This window comes from Manis pentadactyla, chromosome 12 (assembly GCF_030020395.1).
Source record: "Manis pentadactyla isolate mManPen7 chromosome 12, mManPen7.hap1, whole genome shotgun sequence".
In the NCBI taxonomy this organism is placed as follows: domain Eukaryota; kingdom Metazoa; phylum Chordata; class Mammalia; order Pholidota; family Manidae; genus Manis; species Manis pentadactyla.
In genome coordinates this window covers 59,368,290-59,387,399 of record NC_080030.1, presented here as the reverse complement: position 1 = coordinate 59,387,399, position 19,110 = coordinate 59,368,290, and the positions used below count along the sequence as shown (strand labels likewise).

General features: G+C 40.4%; 1 protein-coding gene across 15 annotated transcripts in view; it reads right to left on the bottom strand.

The window, feature by feature from the left end:
• EPB41L2 (erythrocyte membrane protein band 4.1 like 2) overlaps positions 1–19,110 on the bottom strand; it is a 198,467-nt gene that overhangs the window by 9,055 nt on the left and 170,302 nt on the right. For 9 of the 15 annotated variants that reach the window (XM_036903790.2, XM_036903796.2, XM_036903798.2 and 6 more), the window contains 6 exons: positions 18,691–18,744; positions 17,931–18,491; positions 15,933–16,055; positions 14,037–14,135; positions 12,248–12,328; positions 8,083–8,188 (listed from right to left, as the gene is read on the bottom strand). In XM_036903790.2, the coding sequence (XP_036759685.2) occupies positions 8,084–8,188; positions 12,248–12,328; positions 14,037–14,135; positions 15,933–16,055; positions 17,931–18,491; positions 18,691–18,744 (1,023 nt within the window). In that variant the 3' untranslated portion in view covers position 8,083. Of the gene's footprint in view, positions 1–8,074; positions 8,189–12,247; positions 12,329–14,036; positions 14,136–15,932; positions 16,056–17,930; positions 18,492–18,690; positions 18,745–19,110 lie in introns of all 15 variants that reach the window. The other 6 variants (XM_036903800.2, XM_036903803.2, XM_036903805.2 and 3 more) reach the window with 3 other exon arrangements.

Sequence of the window (19,110 nt, the reverse complement as noted above, 5' to 3'; positions counted from 1 at the left end):
TAGCCACATTTAAGTACTGGCCACCCTACTGCAGAAAACAGCTCTAGGTTCCCACTTGCTCTCATGCCAACTAAACTCTTTTGATGCATGAAAGTTAAATAATTACAGGGCCAACATTTCCTTGAAATGAAATCCTCATGAAGACAGGAGTATTAAACACACACACACACACAGACTTATTATTTAATTACTACATCAAAATTCCCTCCTAATGCCATCCACAAATTTACATATTTAAAAGATAGTATCTGGGATGTCCAACATTAGGAAAGTTCTCAAGACTAATGAGACTATTACTTAGCTCTACATGGGTGGTATTTTATGCCCCTGAGCATAAGTGACCTATGACAAATTAATCTCTAAGGTCGTGGGGTGAGATCATGTTCTAAATGCAGTTTAAAATTAAATACTCTTTAATCTCCATACTCTGAAACATGCCCTAGACAAGGCATAATAAAGTCATGACCACCACCTTTGCCCCCCCTCAGAGGCTGAGTGAGTAGCACATGCGCAGGGTAACTGGGTACCAAGGACTCAGTGTGAAGAGATGGGGAGAGCTCTTCTCTCACCTCAGAGTGGCAGGGCCCCCTTACCCACTGCAACCGTGGGAGAAAGCAAGCTTGACATGTCAGAGCTTCTGATGTTTCTAAAATTATGTGTATCTCCCCATTTTAAGCATTAATAATTAATTCAAATGCTCAACAATACTGTTTGGGCCAAAACCAAAACAGAACTGCACAAAGGCCTGCATGTCTTCAATTTGTCAGCTTCATCTTGCCTTGGGCTTCTTTTTAGTGCCATTTGTAATTCTCAGTAATAATGAAAACCTGGGGAAAATACACATTTGTGACAAAGGGGTTACTAACCTTAACAAATCTGTAAGAGATAAGAGGCATGAATAGAAAAATGGACAAAGGATACAAATTGGCAATTCAAAGAAATCAAACTGTGTCTACATATATATGTGTGTGCATATAATATATATATATTACGTGTATTTTGACTTCACTGGCTATGAGAACAAAATACAGTTAAAAAATGTTCTTTCCTCACAATTAAAAAAAGGGGAGTAAACAATGCTTCTTCCTCCCTATATTGGCAAAGGTTTTTAAAATATCTTATACCCTTGTTAATCTGGCAAGTGTGAGGGCAGCCAAGGAGTCACATGAACTGCCAAGGGGCATCTAACTTCATAGAAGAACCTTTAGGGAAAGCAGCTGAGCAATATGTCAAAAACAAACCCTTGAGGGCACACCAATTTTAATTTTTAAAAATATTTACCCTAGAGAAACAATGCAATTAATTATCATAAAATGTATACACAAGTATAATATTTCCAGTTACATGTTTAACTGTGAAAACTGAGCAATAACCTAAATGCCCACTAATGGGATCAAGTATACCATCACGCATCCAGTGGCTGCTGAAAAATGATGAGATAATGACAAGGACCTACAATGTACTGCTCAGTGGAGAAAAAGGCCGGGGGTGCCACAGAATCAGCAATTCCAGCCTATAGAAAAGTAGAGATGTGCATCTGTGTGACTACATGTGCACATATGTATTCACTTGAAAAGGGATTACCTCAAGGGGCAGAGGAATTATGGGTCATTTACATTTTCTGTTTCTCCCTTTTAAAAAGTTATTAACCTCTTCTGTTTCTTTATTAGCAGAATTAAAAACATACAAGTTTCATTTGCAAAAACAATAGTCATTCGTGATGTTGTCCAGGAGCAAACCCCGGAGAGTGTGTGACTACCACGCAGGTATACACACCACAGGGGTGACCCAACACCTCTTTCGCTGGGGAGTTCAAATACACTGTAGCTGACTGACAGCACCTGCCAGATTTATAAATGTTTAACAGAACATCCCAGAGCATTCCAGAGTGAAAATCAGTTGTGCCTGAAACCCACTAAAACCAAAATGGCTTTTCATCTCTATGTAGAAGTCTTCATTTTAGCTTTGATAAATGTATATAAAAAACTAAACTGCTTTAAATGCTAATTTTAGGTATGAGACTAGCGCCACACAGCAAAGAGAACCCAATGAAAATGCACATTTGATATGCGTATGCCCCCCTGAACTGAAAATAGTCTCAGGAAGCCATTGGGCTTGTTCTCTGTGGAGGATGGGGCACGCTCCTCAGTGCCTACTTGTAAACGAGTAGCTCCTGATTAGCTAGTGCTCAGTTCAGCCAATGCGTTCTTTTGTCCCATCAAGTCAGTTAGATAGTTAATGCCAATTTCCTGTCTGGCTATTGAGTTCATGTTGAAACACTGAACATCACCCTGACTTTGAAATGTTGCTTTGAATACAGTATTATCTTGTTAGAAATTGGTATTCATGGATACACAATGGCACAGAAAACACCACCACTAACAGAGCTTTTTCAACGTGGGGTGAGGACCAGAGCTCAGAGTGTATCTAACAGGCTCAAGGGAATGATAGGATGTGCCAGGGTTTTGGTAAGCACAGCACAGCTCTACTGGCTGTGAGACCTGACACACCCACTGCCCTCCATCTCTTCAGATGAAGACAGGCAGAGTGGACAAAAAAGCAAAAGCCCTCATCACTGTGTTTTCAACTTCCTGAATGCCCTCTCCATGTAAAACCCACTTCCTCAACCTGTCACAGGGTCCGTCCCCACTACTTGACTGAAGTACTCTGACAGAGCCACCAGGTTGATTCTGTACAAATTCCAAAGGATTCATTCACTCAATTCCTTTGCCGTGTTTAATGCTTGTTTACTCCCTTTCTTGGAGCCGTCTTGTCTCTCAGCTTCCTGTGTCTCCTCTGCTCCCCTGGCCTCAACTCTCCACCCTGGCCTGGGTAATGTCACTCAAACGGAAGGCCTCGTCAGTAGACTACATGTTCACGAGACCTTCAAATCTCCAACTCCTGCTATACACATGCATCCCAAACTCAATATATCTAGAGCAGAAAAATTCTTATTTTTACTCGCTTCATATGAACAAAAAAGGATTCGTGTCTGGTCCTAAAGTTCTTACAACCTATCTTGGAAACAAACTCTTGTGTAAATTCTATTATCATCCCAGTTTACAAATGGCAGAACTGAGGCACAGAGAAGTGAATTACCTACCCAGGTCACACAATTATGAAGTAGATTTGAACCCAGCAGATTTGCTCTGCTACACCTCCTTTTAACACTCAGACTATCTGGTAAATTTCCAATTAACCATACTGTGTGTGTGTGTGTGTGTGTGTGTGTGTGTGTGTGTGTGTGTGTGTGTGTGTGTGTGTGTGTGTGTGTGCATGGAGGACCCAGTCTTACGGATTCACTTCTAAGCTTTCTCCATCAGTCCTATGGCAGTTGGTGTCTTCTGTAGTATCACAGAACAAAAAAAAAATGCACCTTTAAAACAGCTAACCTAAGAGGACTGGCCATATTGCACGTGACATGTGCAATGAAACTCTGTATTTCGTGATTGAAATTACAGGTACCACCATCAACTCCAAACCAGAAAGCCGGGCATTATCTGAGATTATCTCAACTTCTATATCCTCATGCAGTCACCAAGTCACAAACCTTTATCTCCTTACCATCTCTCAAATGCCTGAGGAGTGAGTACCCGCAGCTTTTCAGGGTGAGTTTAACCTCTTTAGCTCAGCTTATAGGAGTATTTATGATCTGGCCTCTGCTTCTCTGCTCCCCTGTCTCCCATTAATTTCCTACAAGTGTCCTGCAAGCCTGCTGCTCCTGGTTTTGCACCATCCCTAGAGTATCAGGTTCTCAGCACCTGATCCCACCTGAAAGCCCCTTTCCACACTTTCCTTCACTGAGCTCCTAATCACCTTAGAGATTGACGAGAAGCCATCTCTGATGCCCCATCCTTGGAGATCTTGCCTTTGGGTTCCCACCAAACTCGGTTCAGAACATACATTAAACCTGATGCCTCTTCTACTGCCACTGATTTATCGTCTGTGAGTACAGACCTCGTTTGATTTCAAGTCTGCAAGGTACAACAGTAGATGATCCGTAATGGGCATCCATATACATTTGTGCAATGAACCAAAAAATGAATAAACTGAGTACATGGATGAGAGGATGCTCCTCCATCACTTCATCCTTTGGCTGCTCAGTGCTTTCACAAGAGGTGGCGTCAATCCCTCCTTTACCCTACGTCGGTGATTACTCAGGACTTAGGGGGCTGAGAGCATTTAAAGTCTGGGTTCCGAGAGCCCACAGTGCCAACTGAAGCACAGCCATGAGCCAACTGAGGCACAGCCATGAGCTGCCCCTCTGGGAGCTCTTTCTTTCCAAAGCCACACAGACAGAGACCACCACCACGCCTGGACTCCTCTCCCTCCTGATCACGACTATCTGGGACCCCACCCCGTGCTGACAAGGTCAGTTAACATTCTGCGTCCTTGTAGGGCTCATAACTATGCATGTAAGAAAACGGCGGGAGGGAGAAGTCCTCAAGAGGGCAGAAGAGTCACAGAGATTCAGAGGAGTGCTTCTCTGAGCTCTGGGTGTTCTCTCACCAAGTCGGCAGTCTGCTCCCCGGCCTTGCAGCTGGCCAGACACCGGCTGAGAAAGGCAGACCCGGGAGGTGCAGTCCCTGACCAGCTTTCTGTTTGCCCCTCTCACCTACTTTCAGTGTTGCATCAAAAAATCAGAGCTACTCCAAAGGAAGAGGTCAAGGCAGACCAGGAGAACTTCTCATGTCTGATAAAGGGAGATGGGACAGATTCACCACAAATGGTTATTTATTCTCCTTTTCTGACATACATACGGATACTGTCCTGGTCCTGCTCATTGCTTCGGCCCATCCGCTGCCTCTGTGGGATCCTGGCAGGGCAGCCGGCGGGTATCTGAAGCAGTACAAACACATACTTTCCAGCCCTGACAGTCACCAGCAAAGGATATGTTTCAAAAATAAGCTGCAGCCAGTTGGGAAGGTGGAGACGCTAAAATCACTTTGCGACACTGAAGGAACTCCTATTTGTCCTTCAGATTTCAACCTCAAACTTTGTTTTTCAAGTAATGGGTTTAATTTCTAATAGTTCGAGTCCCCTGCTTTGTTCTCTCATACTACAGTATTTTCTGCAGAGCATTTATCAGATTTGCAACTGCATTTGGTTTGTTAGTATTTACACCTCCCCTCCTGGGGCAGAACCTTCCTTTTCCTGAACCTTCACGAGGAAAGGGAACACATTTGTTTTGTCTACCAATTTGACATTTCACATCCTTGATGCCTAGCCGTACCCTGGCACATTTTGGCACTCATTAAATATTGTATGAATGGATGAATAAATCTCTCCAAATTTATCTAGTTTGCTCACCTTACATTTATACTTTAACTTCCTAAATCTGTTTAACAAGACTGCTTATAAAAAAAGATGGCTCTGTGACAGGCAAACTTCAAATGCTGTGTATGCACATGTCCACTGCAAAAATGAACCTAAGGTGCCAGGAAATCTGATGTAATTAATTCATTTTAAAACTTTTTAAGTGCTACAAAAAGGTGTTGGTAATGCTTATAGTGGCAACTAATTTTTAATCTTATATTCCTGATAACTGATTCATAGAATTTAGAGAAATATGCAGTATTCTACACTTTGTAACACTGATTTTCTCGTTCATTATCTTACTATATCCTTATAATAAAGTCCTATGAGTTGGAAAAATAGATTGTACCAGCCCCACTGAACTACTCAGTGTCACATAGCTTGAAATCTGGCAAGATTAAAACACAGCACTTGATCTTCTGACTCCTAGCTAAGAATGTCCTCAGCCTTGCAAATAACACAGCATGTTTATTCAGGTTAACAGATAGTGTGTTTGTACTAAAATTTTAAATAATTTCTTGTAGGCCCTTTATATACCCTCTGTTGAAATACAAAGACTAAGATTTAGATATAAGACCAACATTGGAAAGTCAACTGTATCTCCCTATAGCAGGAATAGGTAGAAAAGATCTATAAGACCTCTTTTGGGTAAAAAAATTTTACAGTTTACTGAATGACATTATAGAAGACCTATGCAAATGGAGACATTTCATGTTTGTGGAAAAGATGACTTAATATCATAAAGGTGTAATTCTCACTATATGAGCTATAGAATGGATGAAATTCCAATTAAAATACCACTGGGTTTATCTTAGAACCCAATAGTCTTATTCTGACATTTATATGGAACAGAAAGAGCCCAGAATAACCAAGATACTCCTGAAGAAAAAGAACACAACTGGGGAGACCCATTCTACCAGATACCAGAACTCATTTTAAAGCTATAGTAATTTAGACAGCATGGTACTGGAGCAGGATAGACGCAGGGATGAGAGAAATCAGACTGCCCAGAAACTTCATACATGCCCCGTGGTTTAGAGGGGGAAGGACAGGCTCTTCAATGAACACTGCTGGAACACTGGCTGCTTATACAGGGAAGGAACAGATCTGTGTTCTCACCACACAGAAAAAAACAATGAATTAAAGACTTCTGGTGGATTAAAGGTTAATATATAGAAGGCAACACTGATAAACTTTCTGGATCGAAAATACCTTTAACACTCAAGAAACAGCAAAGGTCATAAAGGAAAGCTTAATAATTAGACTATTAACTATATTAATAACTATATTCAATAAAGTAATAACTATATTGAACTGTATTAATGATAAAAGACAAAGCATAAACCCAGATATTTGTAACACATAAAATTGGCCCAGCATTAGTACCCAGATTCTATCAAGAATTAACCAGAAAAAAAGTTATGCATCATTTTATATCTATCAGACAGGCAAAAATTAAAAAGTCTGAGGGGAGCCTGTGCAATGGTAGGACCTCTCCCTCTTGATGGGAAAGCACTTGGATTTGCCATGAAAACGTGTGTGTTCTGTGACCAGCCATCCCAGTGGGGTATCTATCTATTAACTGATGGATGCAGAGATCATTTTAAAAACAAAAAAGCAATCTTAGTACTTGTACTGTGTGATAAAGCCTACTTTTTAAAACCCTAACGCATACACAATTATGAACAATTACTCATTTCATTAAGAATTGTTTAATATAATTTTTCATGGCCATATTTAGTCATCACATGGAAGCAGCATAATGTATAACCAGGTCCTACTGTTGGCCATTTAGACTGTTTCAAACTTTTTTGCTAATATATATATAAAAATGTGATAAATACTCTTCTGGGTAAATCACTGTATACATCTCTGATTGTCTGAGATAAATTCCTAACAGTGGTTTAAATGGTAGGAATGTTTAATGTGGGTTTTTGCCAAATTGCCCTCCAGGAAATACTGTTAATTTGTACAGCAGCATGAGTATATTTCCTCCCACAAGCTCCCCAACAATGGCTAAAAACATAAACTTCACCAGACTTGTAAGTGAAAACTTGTACACTGAATTTTTAATTTGAACTGATTTAAGCAATGGGAGGCTGAACATTTTTTATTGCTCACTTAGTTTCTACCTGGTTTACTTGCTTATTAGTCCTCTGCCTATTTTTCTACTTAAGTGTTTAAATTTTTTGTTGACACATATGAATTTTTAGTATATTCAGGACATTAATCCTTTCTCTGTCAGGAATATTAAACTTTGTCATTTATCCTTTGCTACTGTTTTGGTTGGTTTGATTTAAGTTTTATAAAGTCAAACTATATAAACTTTCGTATACAATTTTTTCTTTTATGGCTCATTTCTAATATACAATTTTTAATGTCTGTATTTAAGACATTTAATTCATCTCCCCTTTGTGCCCTCTACAATAAAACTATTCTAAATGAAGGCAATAATAGCACCTTCCTCAAAGGTGAACACTAATTAAGATAACTTCCACTATTGTGCTTTATAAAGAGTAAAGCAACACAGAAATGTCCCCTCAATACATGGCAGTTATTAACACACATGCCCATCAGTTAACAGAGTTTATGTAATTATATGCATTAACCTAAGCAGATATACTTGGGGATATTAAAATCTATAAAGTCAAATGGCTTACGGGAGAGAGAAATGCTGTGACGCAGAAGTGTGTTTCACATCCCTTAGCAGGGGCAGGAGTGCAGAACAGTCAAAAAAAAGACCCCAGATGACACAGACCCTCTTACCTTAATCTTCTCCTTCCTCCAGCTCGGTTTCTTTATGTACCACCACTCTGGTGACCGACATGTCAGGGTGCTGCTCTCTGGCTTCCCTGATGGCCTGGGCCAGTGCCTGCCAGGGTCAAGGGAGAGCAACGTGAGTGGAGCACTAGGCCCCTTCTTGGTATGGCAACACAGAAGCACACTGATCGACAGGACTCCGTCTCAGACCAAGATGGTTTCATTGCTTTATTTGAGGAAGCAGGTAGATTTGAAATGGGCTCATTGTTCATTTTAGAAACTGCTTCTTATTTCTACAAATTTCCTACTTCTCCAGTCCATTTTTAAATAATGATACATATAGAAGAAACATGCTGGCTCTGAATCCTAGCCTTGCACTCACTATGAGAACTGAAAACAGGATTCTGACCTTCATATTCTCACCTGTAACCTGAGACTAATGCTAAGGTTGTAAAGATCACTTTAAGGTTCATTTCACAGGTTGGAGGGATGGTGTAGAGCACCCAGCATAGCACTTGACCTAAACCTCAAATGATACTTGCGATTAGCCAACTGCCTCAATCCCTGAGGCACAGGGCCAGGCCCTGCTCATTCTTGCCATCTTAGGCTCTCAGTAATTGTTAAGAGGCAAAATGTCTTGCTGAGCTAAAATAATGCAAGAAAGATATCTATAAACTGCTAGGGCATAGAACAGTAACAACTGCAGTAGCAATGACACACTGTAATTTGAGGAACAGAGACAGACTAGTCTTTAGATTACAAAGTAGAGATCTCCAGTTTCCAGTTGGAAACACTGAAGGCACAAGGTCAATAGGTCCACCTTCTCCAGGCCCTCCTGCCAGTGGGCAGGAGTAGGACCTAGGGTGCCCTCCACTGGTTCAATGTTTCTCCCTGTTTTATCAGAAAGTACATTGTATATGAGTGTTGTTGTAAAGTGGGAAGACCCTATTTTATAGAAGGTAGAGATGTTCAAAGATGTCTTTGGGAGAAAGTAAAAGAAAACAACAGAGAAGAGCATTCAAAATCCAGGCAAGAGTTCAAAAACAAAAAAGAAAGTCTGCTAGGACAGGCAGAACCACACCCAACAAGAAAACTATGTATTTGAAAGCAGCAGCACAATTTTTCCTGTGGCTCTGACACCTGCCTACAGGGACAACTGCATTTCTTCTTTGCAGTATAGTTTCTGTCAGCTGGAAGGTTACTGAGCAAAACTCTGAGCCTCATACCACAAAAAAAGGTAAAGCTGCAAAGGAAGAAATCATTTTTATACCAAAAGTTTTTTACACAGAAGCTAGGAAGACACTTCACAGTGCTTAAATTCCCACTAAGGAGCGAACTCTGGCACCCCCACCCATGTCAGGACAGAACTCAAGACAGGGACCCTCCAATTTGAGCAGCAGCACAACGGTTTGTCCAGTGGGGAAAGCAGAAAGGATGAAGGGTGAAAGTGGAGCCAGGAGAACAGGGACCTTATCTCAGAGAAGGGCAGAAAGTGCTTCCACGACTGCGCTACAGATGGAGAAGGGGGCCGACTACCGCTGAGTGGCTCTAAATCTGTGTGTGCCTGTAAAGGGAGCTACGAGATTAGAACAGTCAAAACTGTCTATTCCACATTAGTTTGTGGAATCTAATTTGGGAAAGCACAGATCTCATGGAGCCAAATGTAGCTCCAGACAACTGACCAGATACCTTGAATTTGTGTTCATTACAAAGGTCTGCCTACATCAACCAGCTTAACTGTCCAAGAGGAAATATAAATGACACCCAAGGGAAGACAGCACATGTGAAACACGCTTTGATTAGCAGAGAAGAAGAGAAAACTAAAAACTGCTACAATTACCTTCAAGTACATATGAAATCAGTTTCTACTACCTCTGTTCTGTCCACAGTATCTGTACATGAAATTAAATATTATACAAAAAGGTTAATTATTATGGTAACAGTGAAGGCGATGACAGAACTCTCATTGCATACAGCCAAACTGGGAAAGTATTTCATTAGAGAGCAATGCACTCTGGTGAGCAACTGCAGTGTGGGTTACTCCTCCCTGGAATGGAGCTCCGAGTGGCTTGCCTAGCACAGGGTGAAGATTCTGCAAAGCAAACTTCTAGAAAAGCGTGTCTCTCTTCAATTTGGCAACACAGAGATTTTTTTGTATACCTTGCTCAGATGAAGGGTTTCCTTCCACTACTAACATTCCTTTAATACACACAAGTAACTGAAAAAGATGTCAATGATAGTACAGTCACTCCATGATCAACATCAGTTTTGGGCAGGGAAGTGATTTTCCTCTAATTTTAAATAGCTCTGTCAACTCATTACAGGCTTCACGGAAAACATGAACTCAGCATGAGCACCTGGTGACAAGCACACCGACAGCCACAATTAAATATACCTAGAATAGTTGATACCATCTTATAACTGAACATGAATAAGTTATGCACAAGTTAAATATCTATTCTCTTCATTTGGATATCTGACCTTGGTTTTAAAATGGGCTGAAATGCAATATCGTACAAACAAGCTGTGTAGCAACAGTTAAAGCTGCACATCATCCTGACTTTTTTTTCTAATGGAAGAGTTAAGAGTATGTGCTAACTTTGGTACTTTACATTTCAGACTACGTTTTTAACATTTGTCTTTCAGAAGTAGTACTACCTAGTTTTGAGTTTTGGGTGAAAAAGGCCAGAAGGCAAAAGAATGAACATAAAAGAAAATCCGTGTGTAAATCCTCAAGGGAAAAGTGGCATTTTAAAGCCTGAAAGGGTATAGGCTCAGTGGAGAGAGAGCAGAGGAGACAAATCTGGGTGAAAACCACATCTTTCACTTTCTACCATGCCAAAGCATGTGGGCTCCTGCCTAGCACATGAGGAACTCAATAAATCCTTGCTGAGTCAGAGTTACAGAGAAAAAAGACTAAGAATAGGGTTTACTACACCGTAAGGTCAGAGGAACTCAAAACTGTCCCAGTAAAGAAAAGCAGAATAAATATTCTCTATGGGAAACTGAGGTTTGATTTCCACAGAGGGTAATTCATTTTCCAGTGGTAAATAGACACGTGCACTGGTAATCTACTAGGACTCTCAACTGCTTAGTCAAAATTCAGAGTTACAGCAACCTTTGTCCTCTAAAACTCTCAAGGAATTAAGACAAAAAATACATTACTAAATATGTAAGCAAAATTTTAAAAAAACAGTAAATTTCTTTTTAGGCATAGAAGAAAACCATTTTCTTTTTGGCCACATAATGAACCTTTCTTAAAGAAGAAATTGTATTCTCTAAAATTCTCTTGCCTGAGTTCAATATTCTGTTCAAAGTTGGGTAACTATCATTTGTTCCTACTCCCCAGCTGAGATGGTCAACTGAACATTTCCTTTTCTTCAAGTTTTTGTAAAAGGAAAACAGCATGGTCACTGTTAAAGCTGAGCTAAAATAACTCCGAAAATAATGAAACAGAAAGTTCTCATCATCGCTTGGGTCTGCAGTCTAAAATTGAAGTTACTCTCAATGTCTCCAGCAGCTCCATTCATCCTGGCTTTTTTTTTAAGTCATGCATTCTGCTCAACTTAACATTAGAACGGAAGCACAATTCTTTTAATTTTTTTTTCTGAATATATGTAAATTGTTACTTTGTAAGCGACTTTGGATTTCCTTTTCCCACCCCTCAATTATTAGTATAATTATAGAAAAACCCCTAGTGGTGAATAGCCCAATTTATATAATACTGTAATTTAAAATACTTAAAAGTATTTTAGAAAGAAAAACATTAAAAGTAGGCATCAGTCACATTTAGTGGCTTTTCTTATTTTTTTGGAAGCCAATGCCATTAAACCATCATTCGTTTTTTAGTAATTGATGACTTGCCTTTAAACCAGGCCCAAGTGAATACCTAATGGTTGCTAGGCATGCTCTTGATTATTTTCACTGAAAAGTTCATGTGAGGCCAGGGGGAAATAAAGAACAATCCCTGTTTGATGATGACTTAGGGTTAGGAGAGCTGAAAGGGTGGGCTGTGTCTGGGCTGTGAAGTGTCTTTATGCCCGGATGAGATGGTGGATTCATCCAGGAGACACTGGGAGAAGGGTTTGCCATCGGGTCGTGACACGATGACAGCTGCCAAACTTAGACAATAAACACGGCCAGTTTCAGAACCCAAACCTCAGGTCTTTACCTGGTCATGATCAATATCTGCATCTCCTGTGATCACGATGCGCTTTTCAATTCGTGTTTCAGATATTCCACCTTTTACTGTCTAAAGGTCATAAAGAAAGAAAAGGAGGGGAAGAACAGCAATCACTAAAGCATGTTTACACATAACCAGAGAAAAGAGCAAGGTAACACACCTAGGCCTTCTGATCATCCAAAGGCCATGAACACTGAGCAGGGAAAGCTGATGCACTAAAAACCTCATTTTTAAGCTCAATAAAGAATCCTATTGTTAAAGTTGTAGCACCCATAAGAATTTCTCAACTGAAAGCAGCCTTAAAACTGATTTATTAAGATTCAGGTGAGATTAAGATGGGACAGATGCCATTTAAACCAAATAGTTCTACTGGGACATTCCACTACAGTTTCTAGCATTCTTTAATCCCAGTTGCCCAACTTTTGAAAAGAGAAAGAAAAAATAATCATTTGGTTTACATAGATTACATGGAATTTTAACAATTTAGGGATCTGGCTTAAGTTTGGGAAATGCTTAACGTCACACACTTTTGACTGCTTGGTTCCTGTCACAGTCCTCTATTTGGTGATTTTGTTCATTTGGTTTAGTGCAATAATAAAAAACAGGACTTTGGATTTGGGTTAAATGGATTTGGGAAGATGGGTGTGGGTGATATATAGATTTCCATTCAATGTCTGACTTGGTTTCAGCTTCTGCATGCAGTTATGCACGTGGACATGGAGCGTGGCTGAACTAGGCTGTGTGAGGGGCCCACAGGCAGGCGCTCCCAGGTGCACTGGCGCACACAGTTCTTCTTCTGGCTTGGGGCAAGCTGGCAGAGCCTGAGGCATGAGAGAGGCTGCAGAGAACATATGGCTGCGACATTTTACCCAATGAGCAAATACCATTCATTCCTGAGAAAGCGAACACCCAATCTCTACCACTGATAAATTACACATTAACTGATGAAATATACACTAAGTCAGAAGTGATAGCATGTTACTGTAAGAAACAAGGTTTATCACTAGCCTTTAAAACCTGAATATGCTTAAAATGAACACTAATATCATCTTGCATTTATGCGGCTTTTTTAATTCACAAAGCTTTTTGTTGCAACAGGAGGCGAGGAGGGCACGAGGGATACATTTAAGACCATCAAGCACTAACCAAATGTGGGAAGGAGAAGCTCAAGGAAACACTGGAAAGCAACACTGGAGTCAGAAGACCGAGGACTACAGCACACAGCAGTGCCACCTGGAGGATTTCTGCAGACCTGGACTGGGCCTCAGCACTCATGCTGCCGACAGTCACGACAGCAGCCTGCTGCCGCTAGTTCAGGACCACACCTGGACAATCACTGTTCATCTGGCGCAACCATTTAAGGAAGGATCCAGAAAATGCCCCAGATCAACATACCAGTATCTCAAGTCAATGAGAGGAATTTTACATTATTTGAACAACTTGTTGAAAATTCTGAATGATGGTCTTCATTCACTTGCTTCTGTCAGGAGGGCTTCGCTTGTACTTATCAAACCTGTGCCTCCACTTTCATTAAATTCTCTCTGCTCCTGTAGTTGTCTTAGGTACAGCTATCTGTAACATATTTTTACCCCCTTGTACTTTATAAAACTGTAATTTGGTTTAAATATATTTTTCAATGCAGCCCAATTTCTTGGATAATTTAAGTCCAGGCATTTTTATTCCACTGCCACTGTCTGTGTATTACTTTGAAGTGTGTACAGGAACAAAGAAACAATTCAGAGAAGATCCTTCTTAGGCTCCCCCTGGCTGGCTTTACCTTGGTGATGTGAGTGGTTGTCGTTGTTGACACGGACTCAGATGTGATGGTTTGTGCTGTCAGTAATGTCCCCGAGTCGCCACCAGCCCCGCCATCAATCTTTGGGTAATTGGGGGAAAAACACAAAGTAATGCTTAACCTCCATTTTGTTGTCAGAGAAGACCCCTCCCCAACAAATAGGCATCTTTTAAAATCTTGGCAACTGGCAGATGATACATACTATCTGCCTCCCTTTGCACATCTGTAGTGGTGCTTTACTGACCAGGAGGTAGCCAGCATTCAAACAGAGTAAAGGCAAGGAAAGGTTAAATGCTGTGGAAAAGCAAACCCCAGGGAGAGAGAAAAAAGGCAGAAAGGAAGTAGCAGGTGGGACTGAAAGCTACAAAGGAGTCATGAGAGAATCTGACTGAAGGCCATTAACAGAAGCTAGAAAAAGAAACTGGAGAACCAGGCAGACAAGCTGCCACAGTGACCAGAAGTGCTGGGTTTTTTGTTTTTTTTTATTTAAGCACACGTGGGTAAAAATAGATAAACATTTTCTAAGATCACTAAGCAACAGAACCTGACTGCAAAGAATAAACTTGAGTGATTTGGTTATTTGCTATCTCTAGACTTTTTTAAAGTAACATTATTCCTGTAATAATTTGTGTGGTGAGCATATATATGGGCATATAATTTCAATTTATATGCACCTATGTGCTTTCTATAAACATAGCACATATAAATCTCATGCATATATCTAACTAGGTTTTGTTTGCTTTGATACTAGAAAAGGTAGAAAGTCCTAGAGTTTACCAGAGGAAATATGAAGCAAACTGATAGCCTAAGAGCTTACGTTAACATTAGCAGACTTACCAAACATACCTGTCTCCATTTCCTGATACTGACAAATGGGAATAACTGCCAAGCCCAGAGCCTTTTAGACTGTAAATTAAGAAGCACTCTCTCAAGCTTGGGTCACGCACCTCTATTTCTTTGTGATGGCACTTGCCACAATACAGACACTAGTACATGCTTCCCAACCAAATCCATTCACAAGAAACCCATCTGTGCTGGTATGGGTTCTACACACATATATGGATAGCATATCTAAAATAATTTTGAGGAATGTTTCTGGCACACACAAATTAAACCTTTTAAAAAAGACTTTGAGAGGGCAATAATCTGTCACCCTCCACCATGGTACAATCCTACTATAGAACACTAAACTCCTCAGTCAAGAAAAGTAGTACAAATTTCTAAATGGTTCCATTCTGAAACGACAAATACTTTCCACTTTTTTTGTTACCCTTAAGTTTAGACATCTTAATGTTTACTTCACATATGTACAGAATCAATGTCTGAATATCTAAAATCAAACACAAAAATCTGGTCATTTAGACACACAGCATGTTTACATAAGAATGATGGCATATGTTTTCAGAAAATAATAATCGCAGATGTGTGTGTACTTGGAAGGAAGAGGGAGTTGACTGGATCTGTCTTCATGGAGTCTGCAGGGGATGGGGGTCAGGGGAGAGCCTAAATCCTACTAATTCACAAGTTACATCAGATCTATTAAACTCTGTAAGATGATCTGTTTCCCAAGTGTGCATAAACATTCTTGGATACATTGAGCCAGAAATGGCTTATAATAATCTGAACAAGACTGGTACTGCCTGCCCTAGATAATCAAATGTATGCCTTCTCCTCATAATTACTGGGCCACCAATTTGATTGCAGCTCTCTGTTTCAATCTAGGAAGCAACCAAGTTATGTTGCTGAAGTACAGTTATAAAACAGAGATACAGAAAGCTACATCAAAGTCAGAAACACGTAAGCTAGGAGAAGGAGAGATGAAAGAGGAAACAGACGAAGTAAAAGCACTCAAATAGTCCACATCTAGAGTTTTTATACCTGTGGAGACTCGTATGTGATGGTTTTGGTCTCAGTTTGGACAATAGGTACTTCCTTGGTGGAGATTTCTGTCCTTTGTGAGGCATCAGAAATTGTTACCATCTCTGTTTTTACCACTGGTGGCTGAGGTGGAAAGGAAGGGAAAAATGAATTCTAGCAGAAATGAAGTAAAAGTGCTTAATGGAACCTTCAAAAATAATAGTAAAAAAATATATACAAACACACACTCATGCACAAAAGGGTGAAAGTAAATACTCTAAGACACACACAAAAAACATTTTTCTTCAAATATATGTATATACATACACATGCATATATATATATATATATATATATACATATATGAAGAATACACTACCATAATGGCTCCCTAAATTAAGGTAAGCTTCAAATTATGACAGTCCCAACTGCTTATGTGTCAAGCATGATGTGATATATAAACTTTAGCTTTGGGGATATAATGATAAAATTGACAAGAACAAAACAGAATGAACTATATGAAGTGACCTGCCTCAATTTTTTACTGCAGTTTAAAGACCCACAAGGTTTGTGAGAAGGCTCACTGCCTTTAATCCCACACCAGCTGGTAGGCTAAGATTTGCTCTTTACCCCCAAATGCCTCTTCAGCCCTATTAACGAGGAGATCCCATTTTCAGAAAGAGTATCTTCAGTTACGATTGTTTTCAATTATACTTGTCTAAAACTTGCCATGTCTCTTCTGTATTACATAAATTAAACTACTATATCTAGAATTACTCAACCAATGTTGCATTCATACTTAGAAAAATTAAAAATATTAAAGGAGAGGCTCATGGCCTGGTAACAGGACAGTCTGTCTGCTGAGCACGTGTGTTTAACAGATAACACCAGTCTCTACTGTTACCAAAATACTACCAGGACTTTGAGAGAAAATTTCCCTGTATAATTATTTAAAGAAGAACAATGATATGTTAATGCAGAAAATGATAGTTCAGAGCATTTAAAGACTCTTGAAATGTCTTCTCTGAAATGAAACAGTTTAAAAATAACATAGTAAAAATCCATTTAATTATTTCAAGACAAAGTTACTTAACTTCCCAGCTCATCAAAGAGAGCAAATACAGATAATCCCTACATTGGGGGCATTTTAGAAATCAAGAAACATTCTCATTGGCAGTAAACCCTCCCTCACCCTAACTTAACTCCCAATTCCAAGACACTACACCTAGCGATGAAGACCTAATATGCATGTGCAAAGTTCTTTCTTGAAAAGAAAACAGGGAAGATTTATACAGACTGTAGGTAATCCACAAAACGTATAATCAACTTGCAAATAATCCAGAATTGATGGTAGCACAGAATGGAAAAAGGAGAGCATCCTCCTACTAAACAGTCTAGGCTCTGGCTACCTAGAAAGAAAGAAAACACTCTTGACCAAACCGTCTCCTGGAACCTGAAAACAGACATCACAGTGATAGTCAAGAGGTACTGTTTTCATCACTGCCAGATGCTGAATTTAGAGCCCATGGTAATGAGAACCTGATGATATTTTCTAAACATCTAAAGTTGAAGAGAATGAGACAAAAAGTCAAACTCAGGACACCAACAGCATGCACACTCACACTATTTTCCAAGTCACATAGACAATTTTCTATCTAAACCAACAAAGAAGGCATTTAGCATGAGAAAGCAGAGCAACCAAAGACAAACAGCTGAAAACATCAAAAACATGCAAAGGAAATGTAAAAGTGCAATGACAAGAAAAAAATGGCAAGGTTGTTGTAGGAAAGTTTACTCTATCAGGTGATCCAGTTGTAGGACAGAAGCTAGACACCATGACCCGAGGTGGCAGAGAATCTACAAAGCCGCGTGCTTTCCCACTTCCTCCCAGGAGAGAAAAAAATCAGCATCTTGTTGGAAAAGCTGAAGGCGAACTGGGAGGACAGCAGTAGAAGAAAGACAGGTGCTCTCCACCTGAGAGACAGCTCTAGTTAGCTCCCACTTGGGCGTCCAATTTACCTCTGAACAACAAATTATTTGTGGCAAAACATCAACGTCAACATGAGCCACCTCTCCGTTAACTCTGTGCAGCTCTTCCTCCGTCTCTTCATCCAGGCCTTGCTGGACAGCGCCCTGGCGCGCGCTCCTCTCTGCGGGCTCCTTTGGGGTCACTACGTCCTCCTGGGTCCCTGTCTCTACTGCGCTCACACTGGCCCCCACGTGTCTGACGGGGCTGGCCGCTGGCACTGGCTCCTCCCGCTCCACTACCTTGGCTGCTCGGCGGGGTTCCTCCTCCACCTCTCCTCCGTACTCCTCCTGCTCTTCCCTGATGGTGCCCTCGGTCACTCGGTGGTGGGGCCGGTACTCTCCCACTTCATCCTCCTCGCTCTCGCTGCTGCTGCTCTCAGAAGACAGGGAGGTGGAGTCTTTCTGTGTCAGAGGCTCCACCTTACGAGTCTCCCCAGGACCACTCCCAGGTGATATCTCTTTACCGTTCATTTCTTCTGTGATTACTCTTTCGTCTTTCCCAACCTCTGCCTGCTTCTTCTCCTCCACTACATTCAGAGTCTCATGTGAACTCTGTACAAAAAAAAAATGGATGAGGGAAAAAACAAAATATATAAATAAATAAAAACGATGGAAACCAAAATTAACTGATGGTAGGTTCATGTCATGGAGGAAAACAATGGTGATGATGGCTGACTGAAAGGGAAGCGGGGAGAATGTGACAGGGATCAGAAAGGTCAGGCGATGGTGTTAACATGGAAAAGGGGAGAACCTTAACAGCATCACTGGCTCCAGTGCAAGGCCCTTCAGACGCAGGAGCACGTTTCTGCGAAACAAAAAGCAACCGAGGACACAAAATCAATACAGTTTTACCTCAACACCCACCAAAACAAACAGCCAACACCGCAAAGACAATAACAGCGAGAATCAACATCTACAAAATCTTTGCTCAGGGTCACGTGAAAGACAATCCAGACAAATGCAAAAGGCATACAAAAGGAAACAGAAACACACACACACACACACACACACACACACACACACACACACACACACAGCCAGCATCCTCCCAAAGAGATGAAATGCTTTTCTTATATTTACACCTATAGGCTCTACTGATATAGTGGAAAAGCTAGGGGAGAAAATGTAATTATACCAAAGCTTACTGACATTTTAAAGTTTAAATTATAAA